The 17042-nt window shown below is 52.9% G+C and overlaps 1 protein-coding gene across 2 annotated transcripts; it reads left to right on the forward strand.

Moving 5' to 3' along the window:
• Positions 1 to 972: 972 nt before the first annotated feature.
• Positions 973 to 13660, forward strand: SH2D2A (SH2 domain containing 2A). Of its 2 annotated transcripts, none has more exons than XM_066362147.1 (8): positions 973 to 1088; positions 1669 to 1829; positions 2625 to 2809; positions 3538 to 3627; positions 3883 to 4051; positions 10223 to 10372; positions 10584 to 10895; positions 12589 to 13660. In XM_066362147.1, exons 1-8 carry the CDS (start codon positions 1055 to 1057, stop codon positions 12754 to 12756), a joined length of 1269 nt encoding a protein of 422 aa, XP_066218244.1. In that variant the 5' UTR covers positions 973 to 1054; the 3' UTR covers positions 12757 to 13660. The 2 variants fall into 2 exon arrangements, with proteins under 2 accessions (XP_066218244.1, XP_066218245.1); XM_066362148.1 differs by having other exon boundaries at positions 10593 to 10895.
• The last annotated feature ends 3382 nt before the right edge of the window (positions 13661 to 17042 follow it).

A 17042-nucleotide genomic window follows, 5' to 3' on the forward strand; every position in this document is an offset into this window, starting at 1 on the left:
CGTATCTATCGGCAGGTCCATCTCCCCCAGCTGACATCCTGAGATGAGAGCCTTTTACTCTCTGGGTTTTTCACATCAACAACAGTGCCTGGTACACAGTCATGGACTATTAGCCTATATCACAGTGAAACTAGTAAGAGATCCAGATCCTAGTTCCAACTCAGCCACCAACTTCTGAGACACTGAAAGACCCTGGCCAAGGCACTTCTCTGAGCTTCAGTTTCCCTTCTGGAAAATGGAGATAATGCTCTCAGTCCCCTTCTCATTTGCGAAGGATCAAGTGAGAGAGAAATGGGATTAGTCCTCTGGTGGAGCAGAAGATACAAGCCCACTGTGAACTTAAGGCAACAACTACTACCAGTGTGACTACTAACAACAGTCTGCGTGGTTGGAGGAAATTCTCCCTCCTTTCCTCCAGGATGGCCTGGTTTTCTCTCACCCAGCACTGTTATCTGCTGGAGGAGGAAACCAGGCCTCCTCCTTCCTACCTTCTGTCTCCCACATTTCATGTGAATTCAGAATGTCCTTCCAGAAGTCTGACCCACATCCCTCCTGTTGCAGCCCTGCCCACTCCCCTCCCCATATGTTCTAAGAGCATAATCCAGAGTATAAATCTCCAGGAAACTCAAAGCCTGAGAAATTTATAGGGCTTATCCTTCTGAGGTTGACATCCCCACTGCCACTGCTCAGAGCAGGAGCTGAGAGAGAGACAGAGAGAGAGAGAAAGGGAAGTCTCATCCTAGAGTGGGGGAATAAAGAAAGAATCAGTGGAGATTGAGGTCAGATAGCAGTAAGGACTTCCTAACACCCAGATACAGAGTGACACAAATACCCACTACCACACCATCACCACCTGCAGCTGCCTGGCTTCCGGGGAAGGGACAACTGTCTTACAGGGCTTTCCATGACGCGGGTCTTCTGCTAGGGTTAAGGCTGTGGGTGAAGCGACATTTCCTGCCCCAGGGGCTGGGGTGAGAGGAGAGCTGCTGAGTGTGCACACCTTCTGATAGCACAGACGCACACCCTGCTCCCGGGCTCTTTCCTAGACTGCCCCATGGAGTTCCCTCTGGCCCAGATAGGCCCCCAAGGTGAGTCGTGATGTTGAGGAACGTGGGTGGGAGGGAACAAGACCCCCACCCCCTACACCTGGGTCAGAGCCCCACCGCAAGCCACAGTCAGCAAGGCTGATCGCAGGGTGCCCACATCTCTTTTTCTCTGGGACTGCAGTTCCACTCAGCCCTGAGAACAAAGGTGACAGGGTCGGCTGCTGTGTGCTACTTAGGGAGGAGGGAGCAGAAGGGATGGGGGAAGCCAGGGGACCCCAGGCCAGAAGAAGGGCCTGCACTGAAGAGATCCACCTCCCCTCCCTGATTGTGGGACTCACTTCCAGGCCACAGAAGGCCGGCTGACATCCGGTTATCTGTCCCAGTTATCTCAATAAGTTCCTCTGCTGTCTCAGTCCATCTGCACCCCCTTGGCTCCATAATCCTCCTCCCTGAGAAATACCACCCACCCCACACTGTCCTACCTGCTGTCATAACTGTCCCTGTCCTCCAGGTCCCTGGTCAGAGGTATGTATGACACCTCTAAGCCCGGGGGGGAGGGGTGGGTGGTAGAGAGAGGAAATCTCTCACTGAGAGGCCCCAGCTGTCCTCTTTGTGCTAACAGGGAGTCACAAGACCCTCATCCCAACCTTCAGCACCTTCCAGCCCTTGAACTTGAACCAAAAAAGCTGCCAGGGCTTGCGCTTGCTTCCAGGACCTGGAGTTCAGGCCCTGAAGGCTGAGGGGGCCCAGTTTAGCCACAGAGGCCCAGATGTCCATACTGAGGTGAGTGGGAACCTGAGTGTGCAGCTGCTTCAACTGCTCCCAAGCCCCCCATGGGTGAGGACTCACAGATGGACAAACACCAAGAGGGAGAAGCAGGAGTGATCTGGGGCTGCCTGCAGGGCTAGGACCCAGAGGGAGGGAAAGGAGATAGGAACTACCTCCTTCGTGTGCTGAACTGCCCGCTCACTGCTCCTTGTCCCTGGGAAGCTCAGGCTGAGTCCTCAGGTGACCAAGGTACAGTGTATCAAGTCCCAGAAGCAGACGTCTTCATCTTTGTCCATGGCCTTCATTTGCCCGGTACATCCCCATCTCAGTCCTTCTAGCCCACCTGGTCATGAGGAAATCCTCTCTGCCAACCAGCTCAGTCTCTCCTACTGTATGTAGGGTGAGCTCTTCTTTATTCCAGCCTCTGGGGTGACCTCCTGCATCATCGCCCTTCATCCTTCATGCCAGAATATGACTTTCTGTCCATCTGGAAGTCCTCACCCCCATTTAAGCATAGTTTCACAGCTCACTGCTACTAGTTTAAAGGCCTTCAGGATCCAGAGGGAAGTAGAAAGAAATTCCCTAGAAACCAAAACAGGTAGTACTGAAGAAGGGATTTAAGTTAGACCTTGGGAAGGACTTTCTGAGCAATTCACTTAAAATAGGCAACTGGGCTGGGGGGCTGGGAGCTTCTTCCCCATGCCCAGGAGGATCAGGGGATGAGGATGAAAAGGTGGCTGCTGGCTTAGAGTCAGAAGAAGGTCCACTAATTATGGGTACTTTCCTTTCTTGAACTCTTCCCCTGACCAGGCATCTTTCCAGGCTCTGGGGGCTGCTTCCAGCCCAGAGAACTCTGGAAAGGCAGAGGAGGTGCCTAGGGAAGGAAGCCAGTCCCTGCAGGCTGAGACCCGGGCTTGGTTTCAGAAGACCCAGGCCCAGGGGCTCCTGCAGCATGGGGCAGCCCCTCCCTGGTTCCATGGCTTCATCACTCGGAGGTGAGTCTCAGAGGAGGAAACAGACCCAGAGGGGGCAGAGGCAAGCTTTTGTTCCTGCAGCCTGTCAGGCGTAGACAGAAGCTACAAGTCCAGGCTATGACTGCTGGAGGTTCCCAGGCCACTCACAAAGTCAGCTCTCGGAGGAGAAGATCGTTGGAGAGGCTTCAGCCCAACAGTTCCCCTTCTCTAGGCTGTTATCCTCCTGAGCTAAGGCCTCTAATCCTCATGGTTTTCACCTCTGTCGCTCAGGCTCTCTCTCACTCCATCTGGCTCACCCAGCCCTCTCCTCTTTCTCACCTCCCTTTCAGTTCCTCCCTCCTGCATCTCGCAGCCTCACTGCTCCTGTACCCTTTGTTCACTGCCTCCCTTCTTTTAACATCTAGAAGTCTGTTACCGCCCCTGCTGTTGCAGCCACAGCACCAACACCAAAACGGCACGGGTGCCCCATCCCAGCAACCCTCCTCACACACAACCAGCTGCCCCTCCAGGCTGGGGCCAGGAGGAGAATGCAAGTCTGGGAGTTGTCCTGGATGGGACCCATGGGTTCCATCTATGCCCAGGCCCTATAGCAGGAGACCACTGCCCACATCTTTTCTCCCCTCCCACCCTTCTCTAGTCACTTCAGTCTGCTTGGTTGGGGGTAAGGGTCCGCCATGCGAGCCCTGGGAGACAAAGGTCAAGGCTGGAAGAGTCAGAGCAGCGTTCTGTCTCTTCTCCATCACCCACAGGGAGGCGGAAAGGTTGCTGGAGACAAAGCCGCAGGGGTGCTATTTGGTGAGGTTCAGCGAAAGTGCTGTGACCTTTGTGCTGACTTACAGGTGAGGGGCGGGGCCCCGCACCCCACGACAAGGAAGCGAGGAGTTCAGGCTAATGGGGCGGGGGAGGGGGGGCTGGACTGGGTGCCCGTGGAAGTGTGAGGGACAAAACTGCCAATAGCTTGCAGGACCCAGGCTCTTCGCTCAGCCCCCCTCTCTCTAGGGCGGGGCGGGTAGGGGTCACTCCTCGTGCTGGCAGCCTGGCCAGGACAGCTGGAGATGTGGGGAACGCGCCTGATGCCCACTGGCGCCCTCCAGGAGCCGGACTTGCTGCCGCCACTTCCTGCTGGCCCAGCTCCGGGATGGACGCCACGTGGTTCTGGGCGAAGACAGCGCCCACGCGCGGCTGCAGGACCTGCTGCGGTACTACACCGGGTTCCCACTCAGCCCCTACGGGGAGGTGCTCAGCCAGCCCCTCGCCCGCCAGGTACGAACCCCCCTCTACTTCCTTTACCCTGACCCTCACCCGGGAACCAAGGGCAGCATCCCTTCTTATGCAGAGCCCAGGACACAGGACGGTGGCACCAGGCACTTTCTCATCCCAACAAGCCGTGCCCCCCTTACCCACGTATCTCTGCTGGAAGCCCTTCAAGAAAGGTGTATGTTGGGGAGGGATTCTTGAGAGACCAGCCCAGACACAGAGAGACGATTGAACATCATTTGTTGTTGTTTTTTTAATTAAGAGATATTTAGCCTAACCTGTGGTGGCTCAGTGGATAAAGTGTTGACCTGGAACACTGAGGTTGCCAGTTGGAAACCCTAGGCTTGCCTGGTCAAGGCGCATATGGTAGTTGATACTTCCTGCTCCTCCCCCCTTCTCTCTTTCTCTCTTTTTCCCCTCTCTAACATGAATAAAAAAAAATCTAAAAAAATAGAGAGAGAGAAAGATATTTACTGAGTACCCAGCATGTACAGACGCTGGCAGGCCCTGGAAATAGAGCCATGGACAGACAGACAGGCCCCCAAACCACAAATCTTACCAGCAGCAAATACAGACAAGTAATGAGAAAGAAGTGTGAGGGTGTGATGAGAGGAAATACAGAGCAGGATGCCACTGAGCTCGCTTGCAGGGAGCTGTGTCAGGGAGTGCCACCCTGAGGAAGTCCAGGCAGTTCTGAGAGACCACTCTGTGCCAGGCATTGGTCTGGGCACTGGGAAAATAGCAGTAAACAAAACTGACCAAAATATCCCTGCCTTCATGAAGCTTATATTGTAGTGAGAGGAGACAGACTACAAATACATGATACAGATAATACATACAGATAATATGTTCAGTAATGAAAATAAGTGCTCAGAAGAAAAAACAAGCAATGACAGGGAGTGACAGGTTTGGAGTTATTTTACATAGAGACATCAGAAAAGGCTACTCTGGTAAGGGGACATTTAAACAGAGGCCTGAATGAAGTAAGAGAAGGAGCCGTTCAGACAACTAGAGGAAAAGCCCTCTCAGCAGAAGGAACAACAAGTGCAAAGGCTCTGAGGTAGAAGGATGTTTGATATGCTTAAAGAAGAGTGAGAGAGCCCTGGCCGGTTGGCTCAGCAGTAGAGCGTCGGCCTAGCGTGCGGAGGACCCGGGTTCGATTCCCGGCCAGGGCACATAGGAGAAGCGTCCATTTGCTTCTCCACCCCTCCGCCGCGCCTTCCTCTCTGTCTCTCTCTTCCCCTCCCGCAGCCACGGCTCCATTGGAGCAAAGATGGCCCGGGCGCTGGGGATGGCTCTGTGGCCTCTGCCCCAGGCGCTAGAGTGGCTCTGGTTGCAACATGGCGACGCCCAGGATGGGCAGAGCATCGCCCCCTGGTGGGCAGAGCGTCGCCCCATGGTGGGCGTGCCGGGTGGATCCCGGTCGGGCGCATGCGGGAGTCTGTCTGACTGTCTCTCCCTGTTTCCAGCTTTAGAAAAATGCAAAAAAAAAAAAAAAAAAAAAAAAAAGAAGAGTGAGAGCAGTGAAGACGCTAGTATGGGTGAAGTGGTAGGAGAAGGGATCAGAAAGGTAAAGAGAAGAGGCCCTATAGACTCTTATACGAATTTGGGATTTTATTCTGAGTGAGATGATATGGCACTGGACAGTTATAAACTGAGGAGTGACATGACCTGGCAAGTTTGGAAGGGGCAAGGGTGACCAGATGGAAGGTACTATAATACTTCAGGTGAGGTGATGGCAGCCCAGACCAAGATGGTAGAGGCAGAGGGGTAAGGAGGTAAAATGCTGGGTTTTGCTTTGCTTTGCTTTTCCTTTCTTTTCTTTTTTAATTGATTTTAGAGTAAGAAGGAGGAGGAGAGAATGAGAAACATTGATTTTGATGTTTTACTTATTTGTGTATTCACTGATTGCTCCTTATATGTGCCATGACCACAGATCGAACCTGCAATCTTGGTATATCAGGACAATGCTCTAACCAAGTAAGCTACCCAGCCAGGGCCTGGGTCTGTTTTGAAGGTGGGGCTGAAAGGATTCTTGCCGGACTGAATGAGGAATGTAAAAAAAATGAGTTCTCACTAACTGAGAGGAAGAAGCTACAGGAGGAGCAAGTCTGGGGGTGGTAGAGATTACGAGGTCAGTTTCAACATACAGTATACAGTTTGAGATGTCCATGTAGAGATGTCGAGTAGGCAGTTAGAATACCTGTGTCTGTGTTTTGGAACAGAGGTCTGGACTGGAGATAAATATTTGAGAGTCATCAGCATGTAGCTGGATTGATTCTAAAGCCTTCAGAAGGGGTGAAATCTCACTCAGGAGTAAATGTAGATGGAAAAGAAAGGACTACCAAGTCTTCAGCATTTAGTTTGCAGAAAAGAAAGAAAATCTATAAAGAAAATTGAGCCTTCCTGACCAGGCGGTGGTGCAGTGGATAGAGCATATCGGACTGGGGCGCAGAGGACTCAGGTTTGAGACCCCGAGGTCGCCAACTTGAGCGCGGGCTCATGTGGTTTGAGCAAGGCTCACCAGCTTGAGCCCAAGGTCACTGGCTTGAGCAAGGGGTTACTCGGTTTGCTGTAGCCCCACGGTCAAGGCATATATGAGAAAGCAATCAATGAACAACTAAGGAGCTGTAACGAAGAACTGATGTTTCTTATCTCTCTCGCTTCCTGTCTGTCTGACCCTGTCTGTCACTCCCTCTGTCTCTCTCTGTCTCTGTCACACACACACACACAAAAATGAGCCTGACCAGTGGTGATGCAGTGGATAAAGCATCGACCTAGGATGCTGAGGACCTGGGTTTGAAACCCCAAGGTCTCTGGCTTGAGCATGGGCTCATCCAGCTCGAGTGCAGGCTCACTAGCTTGAGCACAGGGTCACCAGCTTGATCATGGGATCATAGACATGATCCTGTGGTTGCTGGCTTGAGCAAGGGGTCACTGGCTTGGCTGAAACCCCACTGTCAAGGCACACATGAGAAAGCAATCAATGAACAACTTAAGTGCTGCAACTATGAGTTGATGTTTCTCATCTCTTTCCATTCTCTGTCACCCTCACTTGCTATTAAAATAATAATAGCCCTGGCCGATTGGCTCGGTGGTAGAGCGTCGGCCTGGCGTGCAGAAGTCCCAGGTTCGATTCCCGGCCAGGGCACACAGGAGAGGCGCCCATCTGCCTCTCCACCCCTCCCCCTCTCCTTCCTCTCTGTCTCTCTCTTCCCCTCCCGCAGCCGAGGCTCCACTGGAGCAAAGATGGCCCAGGCGCTGGGAATTGCTCCTTGGCCTCTGCCCCAGGCGCTAGAGTGGCTCTGGTAGCAACAGAGCGATGTCCCGGAGGGGCAGAGCATCGCCCCCTGGTGGGCAGAGCGTCGCCCCCTGGTGGGCATGCCGGGTGGATCCCGGACGGGTGCATGCGGGAGTCTGTCTGACTGTCTCTCCCCGTTTCCGGCTTCAGAAAAATCCAGAGAAAATAATAATAATAATAATAATTAATTAAATAAATAAATAAAATTGAGAAGGAGCAGCCAGAGAGAGAGGAGAAAACCAGGAGAGTGATGTTCTGGAAGCTAAGCAAACAAAGCAAGTCAGGAAGGAATTGGTGCCTAGGGGTCCAGAACTGACCATTGGATTGCCAAGAAGTCACTGGTGACCTGGGCAAGAATGGTTACATGGAGTTTGGGATCAGTTTAAAGAAGTAGGGACTATGCCTATGGGAGACTATTTTGTGGAATTTTTTGAGGAATAGGGGGAGACCTGAAGATTCTGGAGCAATGAGAACAGAGAGTAGGATAGTCCAGAGATGAGAGGAGACAGCTGGAACTGACAGAGCTGAAGGCAGAATTGTTGGAGACCAAGCTCTATGACTGGGTCTCAAATGGTCGTCTCACTCAAGCTCTTTGGAGTGTAGACTTTATCATGGAGTAATGAGCTGCCACCGAAGGATTGCTAGGAGAGTTTCTGCAGGCTCACTGCCCACAGAATGGAGAATGGGTTGACAGGGCCAGATAATGCAAGGGGAGGGTTTAAGAGGCCTGGACTGGGGTGCTGGCTGTGGGCATGGAGAGAAATGTGCAAATATAAAAATATTTAGTTAGTAGAAGGGCAGGGCTGTTGATGCTTCCTGCTCTGCCCTGCCTTCTCTCTCTCTCTCTCTCTCTCCCCTCTCTCTAAAATGAATAATTTTTTTTTTTTTTTTTTTTTTTACAGAGGCAGAGATAGACAGGGACAGACAGACAGGAACTGAGAGAGATGAGAAGCATCAATCATCAGTTTCTCGTTGCGCGTTGCGACTTCTTAGTTGTTCATTGATTGCTTTCTCACATGTGCCTTGCCCGTGGGCCTTCAGCAGACCAAGTAACCCCCTGCTGGAGCCAGCGACCTTGGGTCCAAGCTGGTGAGCTCTTTGCTCAAGCCAGATGAGCCCGCGCTCAAGCTGGTGAGCTTGGGGTCTCAAACCTGGGTCCTTCCGCATCCCAGTCCGACGCTCTATCCACTGTGCCACCACCTGGTCAGGCTAAAATGAATAAATTTTTTTAAAAATCTTAAAAAAAAAAAAAGAATACTGAGAGAGTAGGGGGTTGAAGCAGGAAATAAGAATTCTGGTCCTGGCCGGTTGGCTCAGTGGTAGAGCGTCGGCCTGGCGTGCAGGAGTCCCGGGTTCGATTCCTGGACAGGGCACACAGGAGAAGCACCCATTTGCTTCTCCACCCCTCCCCCTCTCCTTCCTCTCTGTCTCTCTCTTCCCCTCCCGCAGCCAAGGCTCCATTGGAGCAAAGTTGGCCCGGGAGCTGAGGATGGCTCTGTGGCCTCTGCCTCAGGCGCTAGAATGGCTCTGGTTGCAACAGAGTGATGCCCCAGATGGGCAGAGCATCGCCCCCTGGTGGGCATGCCGGGTGGATCCTGGTCAGGCGCATGTGGGAGTCTGTCTGACTGCCTCCCCGTTTCCAACTTCAGAAAAATACAAAAAAAAGAAATTCATTTGGGACCTGTTTGGCTTAGCAGTAGAGCATCAGCCCAGCGTGTGGAAGTCCCAGGTCCAATTCCCAGTCAGGGCACAAAGGAGAAGAGGCCATCTGCTTCTCTACCCCCCACCCTCCCCTTTCTTTCTCTCTCTCTTTCTCTTCTCTCACAACCATGGTTTGAGCAAGTTGGCCCCGGGTGCTGAGGATGGCTCCATGACTCACCTCAGGCACTAAAATAGCTCAGTTGCCTGAGCAACAGAGCAGTAGCCCCAGATGGTCAGAGCATCGCCCCATAGCGGACATGCAAGGTGGATCTCGGTGGGGGCACATGCGGGAGTCTGTCTGTCTGCCTCCCTGCTTCTCACTTAATAAAAAAAAAATGTTATAAAAAAATAATTCTGATTTGGATCCATGAGGCCTGCAGCACCTGTACACCTCCAGATGGAGACACACATTTGGTGGATTGCAGGAACACAAGAAAAGCCCTATGGCCAGAGCATGCCAGCAGAAGTGGGCATGTGGGAGCATTCATGAACCCCAGACTAAATACTGAACTAAAAGCTCATCTATTGTGGGCGGGAACTGTCCCAGTGTAAGGCTCAGCTCCCCTGAGGCCGTCTCTCTGCCCTAATGTATCTAGCTTATGTCTCCATAAAGTACTCCTCTGGCACCTGCAGAAATAAACATAGGCACAGCAGTCTTGAAGCTCTATCATGCCGATACCCTGGCCAGATAGCTCAGTTGGTTAGAGCATCATCCCAAAGCACAGAGGTTGCCAGTTTGATCCCTGGTCAGGGCACATACAGGAACAGTTTGATGTTCCTATCTCTCTCCCTTCCACTCTTGCTAAAATCAATAAATAAAAAATTAAAACTAAAAAAAAAAAAGGATCTATCATGCCAAACATTTTTTAGGCTAAAGGTTTCACAAGCCTTGTTGTGTTCTCACAACCATAGGCACAAATGGAGACCTGCCTGGTCCTGTGTTCCAGATGAAATCAAGTTAATGTTAGATATTACCTGTGACCAGAGCTACTTCCTCACCCCCCGGTCTCCGTGCCATCTCCATACCCTCTTCTTCACCCAGGGAACCCAGCACAGGCCAAATTCCTGTGCCCCTCCTCTCATCCTCCACCTGAACCGGTTTATTTTGTCCTCCTGGGTCACCTGCTCACCCCCACCCACCTTAACGAAGTCCCTCAAAACTCTCTTTTCCGCAGACTCCCGAGCCCGCAGGACTTTCCCTGAGGACTGAAGAATCAGACTCTGCAAGCCAAAGCCAGGACCCACACCTCCAGTATAGCCCACTCCTCAAAAAGGAGAAGCCCAGAGCCCCCACGCAGAAAGAGGCGGGCGGCGAACCAAAGGAGGTATTTGGCTGGAGGAACCCGGAGGAGGAGGCTGGCCCGGAGGGAGGCGAGGACCCGGGAGACAAAAGGCAGGCAGCGACCTGCGAGGAGCCGGCCGCTTCAGGCGCGTGGTCTGCCGAGGGCGCATCCGCCGGCGGGGGCTGCGGCTCTCGGCTCTCGCTGTGCCCTGCCTGGATTGCTCTCTCCTCCCTGACATCACCTTCTCTCCTAGCCCTCCCAGCCACCTAGGCCCAAGCCTCCTGTCCCTGCCAAACCTCAGCTACCTCCAGAAGTCTACACAAGCCCGGCCAGGCGACCCCGCTGGTCCCCGCTCCCCAAGCCCTCCAACCCCATCTACCATGAGCCTGTTGAACCCATAGCCTTCTATGCCATGGGCCGGGGCAGCCCCGGAGAAGCTCCCAGCAACATATATGCGGATGTGGAGGTGGAGGTGGAGGTGCAGTCTGGGGGCGAGGGCCCACCGTGCATCTTCCGCCACCCGGTCCTTCGGAAATGCTGGTCCAGGCCTGTACTAGGAAGCCAGGTAAATGGAGGTGCAGGAAAAAGCTAGATCACAAGAAGGACTTCCTGAAAGCTATCCTGAGAAGGGTTCAGATTGGCTGCTTGGGTCAGGGTGAAGGTCAGAGGTCTGAGGGAGATGGGAAGGACAGAATCCAGGCTGCCCGCGTTCCTTTTCCAGACCCTCTCTTCTCCCTGGGGTCACTGGGACTCTTTGTCAAGTCCCCACCCCCTCCACCTCTCAGCAGTTCATGCCTCTAATTCACAGAGAAAATAGGGGCGGGCCCCAGGCAAGTCTCCCTTGGCCTTCCCCCACCAGAGCCTGCATTTTGGTTGGTATCCATCTCACTCAGCTTGTCTTTTTAAAACCCACCTGAGATTGACCTCAACCAGTCCCATGAATCTTGGCCCCACCCATCCTCTCCTCCCCAGTCTGAACTTGGACCCCGCCTCCTCCGGCTCCCTCCCCTCAGCCTTCATCACCCTGCCCACCGTGAGGCTTGGAGTCCCTTGAGCCCCTGCAGCCCCCCCCTTTCCATCCCTCCACCTCCTGGGTCTTCTCACTGATCAGTTCAAGTCAGTATCTCACGGGATGTTAGGCCCACCCTCTCCCTCTGCCCCGACTCCTTTCTCAGGCCCTTCCCCACCCTCTCTCCCTGCTGGTGCCCCAGATTCCCCTCAACCCTGTATCTGTTCACACCCACACCCCTGCCTCCTGCTGCCATACTAGAGCTGATGTCACCAGTCCCTGTCTCAATCCAAACTCCTCTCCAGCCTTCTGCTCGACTCTGCAGTGTCCCCTGGCCTCTCAGATTTAACACAGCCACCACTGCCTTCACCCTTCTCCCCTAGATCCCATGTTCTCATCCAGACTGATAACCCTCCAGCCACCCAACTATCCAAGCCAGGATTCTAGGGCTCTTTCCACAGCTCCCCCTCTTCACCCCCATTCTGTACATCACTGATTTCTGCTGGATCTCTCCCCAAATATATTTTTACTTTCCCCAGCTCAGGCCCCATCATCTCTCTCATCAGGATTTTTCCAAGAGCTTCACTGGTCTCTAACCACCAGTCTTGCCACTTCTGACCCACTCTGCCCCAAGGAAGCCACAATGGTCTTTCTAAAACCGCTGCCTGGCCCATGAGGCCCACCATGCTCAGAGGGAGGTGTGCCAGGAGGGTGCCATCTCCGCAGCCTTATCACCCATCCTCCCAGAACTGTTCACATTTCTCCACATATACCAAGTCATTTCAAGCCTCCTGGGGTTTGCACATGCCAGTCCCTCTCCCTCTCCCAACTTCCTGCAAGTATGTCCTCCTGCTGCTTGGGAAACTTCAGAGCATCCTACAACACTAGCTTGCCCTTCTCTGGAAAGACTTCCCTGACTGGCCACAGAGGCCATTCCCTGTGCTTTATACACACCTGCCATGATACTGAGCACCTGGGATACTGGCTTCCCCTCACCCAGTGGAGTGTTGGCGTGTGAGTTAGTTCTCTGAGGGCCAGGGCTGGGACTCAATATCTCTGTTTCCAGAGCAAGCAACACAGTGCCTGGCACAGAGCAGATGCTCAAGAAATGTTTGTTGAATGAATGTGAGTTAGCCCTCCTCTCTGAAAGCCAATGTCTGTTAAGATCAGATGTCTTGGCCCTTGAGGGTGCAGGTAAGCCTAAGAGGCAGAGGGTAAAGGGTGTAACTGACTGCCTTTCTCTCTGCAGAATCCAGATGGCCAGCAACTGCATTCTGAGAACTCTGTGGCTGGACAAGGCCCTCCTGTGTCCCACCACCCCCTGCCTCTCTGGGGGCACAGCCTCCCTCATAACCTTACTAGACAGGTGCTTCAGGACAGAGGACAGGCATGGCTTCCCCTGGGGCCTCCTCAGTAGCCAGTGAGTATGAGCTGAGGGGGGAGACCCTGGGACCTCAGGTCCAGAGACCTTCACACACACACAGGTACCCTTTTCAGGAAATGTGGATGGAACAAACTATAGGTAATCAAAGCTGAAAAGGACCTCAGCCACCATCTATTGCAAAGATGGCAAAAAAGCATCACCTTGTATGCCAACTCCAGTCCATTGGGCCTTGCTCCCTAGGGTGCTGCATTGGAAAGGATGTTAAGGTCATATCTGAACTCAGCAGCAAAGAGCACCGTGATTGCTCAGTGATGTCTGCTATGGGTAAGGGAAGGAAGAGGAGCAGCATCATTTTTGCCCTTCCTGACCAAGCCCAAATTTCTCACTGTGCAGATAAAGAAAAAAGCCAGTGAAGGATAGTGACTTGGCCAAGGTCAAGATCTAGAACTCAGGCCTCCTAGTCCCTGGTTTAGTGCTCTGTTCCTGACCCCACATCCACCAAGTCTTCCCAGGAAATGTCAGAAATTTTCTGAGAGAGGAGATTTGGCTGCTTTCCAAATTCTACCACACTGGGCCCTGGGTGGGTTCCCTTCCTCCAGACCCATGTATTGCCCTGTAAGCCTGGTGGTCTGGTTCCCCTACAAAGAAGCTTGGAGGTCAGAGGAGCAACGTGGAATCCACTTCCTGCTGGGGACACAGCCACTGGTTCCCTCCCAGACTCCTCAGCGCTTGGTGCTCCTCTAAGGATGTGGGCTAGGAGGGCCCTGCTGCCTCCCACTGCCCGGCCTCTCCTCACGGAGTCTGATTTCCTTGGCCCTCTGAGCCTTTGGGTCTGGGCCCTGGTCCAAAGCTGCTGTTGTCTGAGGGTTGGTTTGGCAAGAACAGATGTTAGAACTTGTTTGTTGATTCTTGTCTGGCTAATAAATCGCCAACCACCTCATCCTACAGGGATCCAAGTACTCCAGGCTCCTTTGTCTCTGTCTCTGACTCTCTCTCATATTGTGGAGGGGCAGGTGGTTGAACCACCACTGCAATGGGAGGGAGAGGGGTTTGGAGGCTGAGAGACACATGGGCAAGGGTCACAAATCTGTGGGCTGGGGTTCAGGAGACACCAAAATGAGGGACACAGACCTCTATCTGCAAAGTATTCCTTCCCTCACTGGGTTGGGCTGGGCGGTCAGCCAGGGACAGAGGAGCGGCTTATCTCCTGTAGGGATACCAGTAAAGAAGAGGGGCAGGGAAGGAAGTGGTGGAGGGTAGCCCCTGCACCTCCTCCCCAAGCCCCCTGCCAAGCACAGCACTAGGGAGGGGAAGAGTGGACTGTTAGTGTGTGTGTGAGCCCTTAGAGAATGAGCAGACCCCTACAGTGGCTCCAAAACTCTTATGTCTTCCAATCAAAGCCAAGGCCATAGGCTTTTGCCTGTCAGGACCCCAGTTCTCTCCCCTGTTCCTTTTGTGAGGCATCCTCCCCTCTCTGCCCAGACCTGCTTCAGGGCAGCTTTCTGCCCAACTGCAGAGCTCCACACCCTGGGTTTCAACCACCTGGAAGAAGCTGTCGAGTCTTACTTTTGTCTCAGACTGGGGGCTCTTCACGGCAAAGCTGTATCTGCCCCCAGATTGCCCTCAGGGCTCAGAACAGGGACTGTCCCCCTCCCCTGCCCCAAAGCCATTGAGGCCCACTTACTCCAGGAGTCCCGTCTGTGCAGCCTGTTCAAGGCAATCAGTGCCCGTCAGGGTCTCCTTTCCTGCCAGATGCACAGAAGTCCCCCAGACCCTACTGAAGTGATGTCCCCTCTGCCTAGGTGCTGAACCACACCACCCCTAGACTGGCACAGATGCCAGCTCCAGTGACAAGCAAATTCCCCTCCTTTCCGCTCCAGTGCTAATCAACTTAAGGAGAAATATGGTTGCTGAGTCAACAGAGCTGAGGTTCCACTTCCTGCTGTCTTCGGTCTACACTCCCTCCTGAGCAAGAGGAGAGATGGGGAGGGCAGGGAGCAGATGGTTTGCCAAAATCAGGGAGGCTGAAAATTGCAAGGTCTCAGATTAGACTCAGAGTCACCTAGTGGCGGATTCCTTACGGCATCAGGAGGAGGCAGAAAAAGGGAGATCACTGTACAGCAAGAGCTGGAAATCAAAATCAGCAAACAGTATTCCCTTAGACTTTGGGATATAACAGGATGGGCAGGTGTGGGGAGGCCGAACTAACTGTCTAGTAACCAACTTGGTGTTTCTAAAGGAGCAAAGGTTGCTAGAGGGGGACAGAGTGGGACCCAGTGACCCTCCGGCTCCCTCTGCAGCTTCACACAGCGAGGAGTGGACTCGCCCAAGGGGTGCTGGGGGAATCCGGTGACGGTATAGGGAGCCCTGGGTTCCTGCTGTGGACTAGTGAGCTGCATAACCTTTGGCAGGAAAACTTTTTCTCTGTTATCACGTTCCCCACATTCCTTTGAAATGGAGGTAGTGCCTCCTTATTCACACACAGGGATGCTACACAGATCAGATGAAACCCTCCAAATGAAGGGCTCTGCCCGGACTAAAAGGGACTTCAGACCCTTTGTGACTGACTTTTTAGTTCAACTGAACAGGAAACCGAGGTCTAGAGAGCGGAGGTGACAGGTGGTTGGAGGCAGTCAGCCCAGGTCTCGTCATCCCAATCCAGGGCTCCAGCTGCAGGCCCAGCCTGAAGACCAAAGTGGTGGAGCCCCCTCCCCCTCACCAAAACCACGGGCCCCCCAGTCCTGCTCACTTTACTCCTAAGCTAAGTCTGAGGCTGTGGTGAGACCTCAGGATGAAGGTAACTTTTACAGGAAAAGGAGCTGGAGCCATTGTGCTGAGGGGGAGGGTGTCGCAGGGCATTTCCCAGCTGACTCCATCTTCCTATGGTCCTTCCATCCAGGCAGGGCTTTCTCTCGCTCCGCCCACTTTCAGGCCTGAGAGGGGTCTCCCACGCCTATCACCGTTCTCCTTCAAAGCCTGCAGAAGGATGCACTGTGAGTGGCGCTTTCCTTCCAGTTCCAGCCCCTTCAGCACCACAGCTGATCCTGATGACTCCATATTATTCCCCTGCTCCTGCCTCCCCTAAACGGCCCCTTTCACCCTGTCTGCTCCCTCAGTGAATGCAGCAGACAGTCTCAGTAAGCTGTCCTATAACTCTGGCTCAGATGCAGGGGGGTTGAAAAGCAGTGAACTCCACAGCCTCAGCTATCCTAGTTCCACAGCACATCATTCCTCATGAACCACTCATCCCAAGGCCCCACCGTCACCTTCCTCTACTGGCCTTAGAACACCTGAGCGTGTCTGAAAGAAAGCTGTGGGAGAAGGGGTAAAAAAAAAGTCCAGACATGGAAACAACGAAAAAGCCCGTCAACAGAAGACTGGATAAAGAAGATGTGGCACATATACACTATGGAATACTACTCAGCCATAAGAAATGATGACATCAGATCATTTACAGCAAAATGGTGGGATCTTGATAACATTATACGGAGTGAAATAAGTAAATCAGAAAAAAACAGGAACTGCATTATTCCATACGTAGGTGGGACATAAAAGTGAGACTAAGAGACATTGATAAGAGTGTGGTGGTTACGGGGGGAGGGGGGAGAGGGAGAGGGAAAGGGGGAGGGGGAGGGGGCACAAAGAAAACTAGATAGAAGGTGACAGAGGACAATCTGACTTTTGGTGATAGGTATGCAACATAATTGAACGACAAGATAACCTGGACATGTTATCTTTGAATATATGTATCCTGATTTATTAATGTCGCTGCCCCATTAAAAAAATAAAATTATTTTTTAAAAAAACCCTGAAAACAAACAAAAAAAAGTCCAGAGCAGGTCACATAGACCTTCCCAAAGCTCCACAGAACTTCAACCATCCCCTCAACAAATTGCTTCTCGGCCAAGCTCAGCACTCAGCTGGAGTGAAAAGCTGGCAAAGCCCCTCCCCAGGGCCAGAGACTCTGGCGTTGCAGCAGAAAACCCTCCTTATAGCTCTGCCATCTCCGCGCAGCGTCTAAGCTGGATCCCTGTATACCTCAGCTTCCTGGGCTCTGCCATCCCGGTCAAGGCAAAGCCGCACTGAAGCTGTTCCCCAGCTCCTCCAAACCCTGCCGGGCAATTTGGATCCGTTTCCAACCAAGGCCCCTTTCTCCCTCTGCCCCTTGGCTGTTGCTGCCTGCCAATGTTAGCTGAGTGCCATTCCTTACTCCTTCTGTCTCCCCCATCCCTGTCTTCTCTTCCCTGTTTATTTACCCAAACTTGTGGTAGCTACTACCTCCCAAACGAAGTCTGTCAATCTTCTAACCTGTCAATAAT

Source organism: Saccopteryx leptura, chromosome 2, assembly GCF_036850995.1.
Source record: "Saccopteryx leptura isolate mSacLep1 chromosome 2, mSacLep1_pri_phased_curated, whole genome shotgun sequence".
Lineage (NCBI taxonomy): Eukaryota > Metazoa > Chordata > Mammalia > Chiroptera > Emballonuridae > Saccopteryx > Saccopteryx leptura.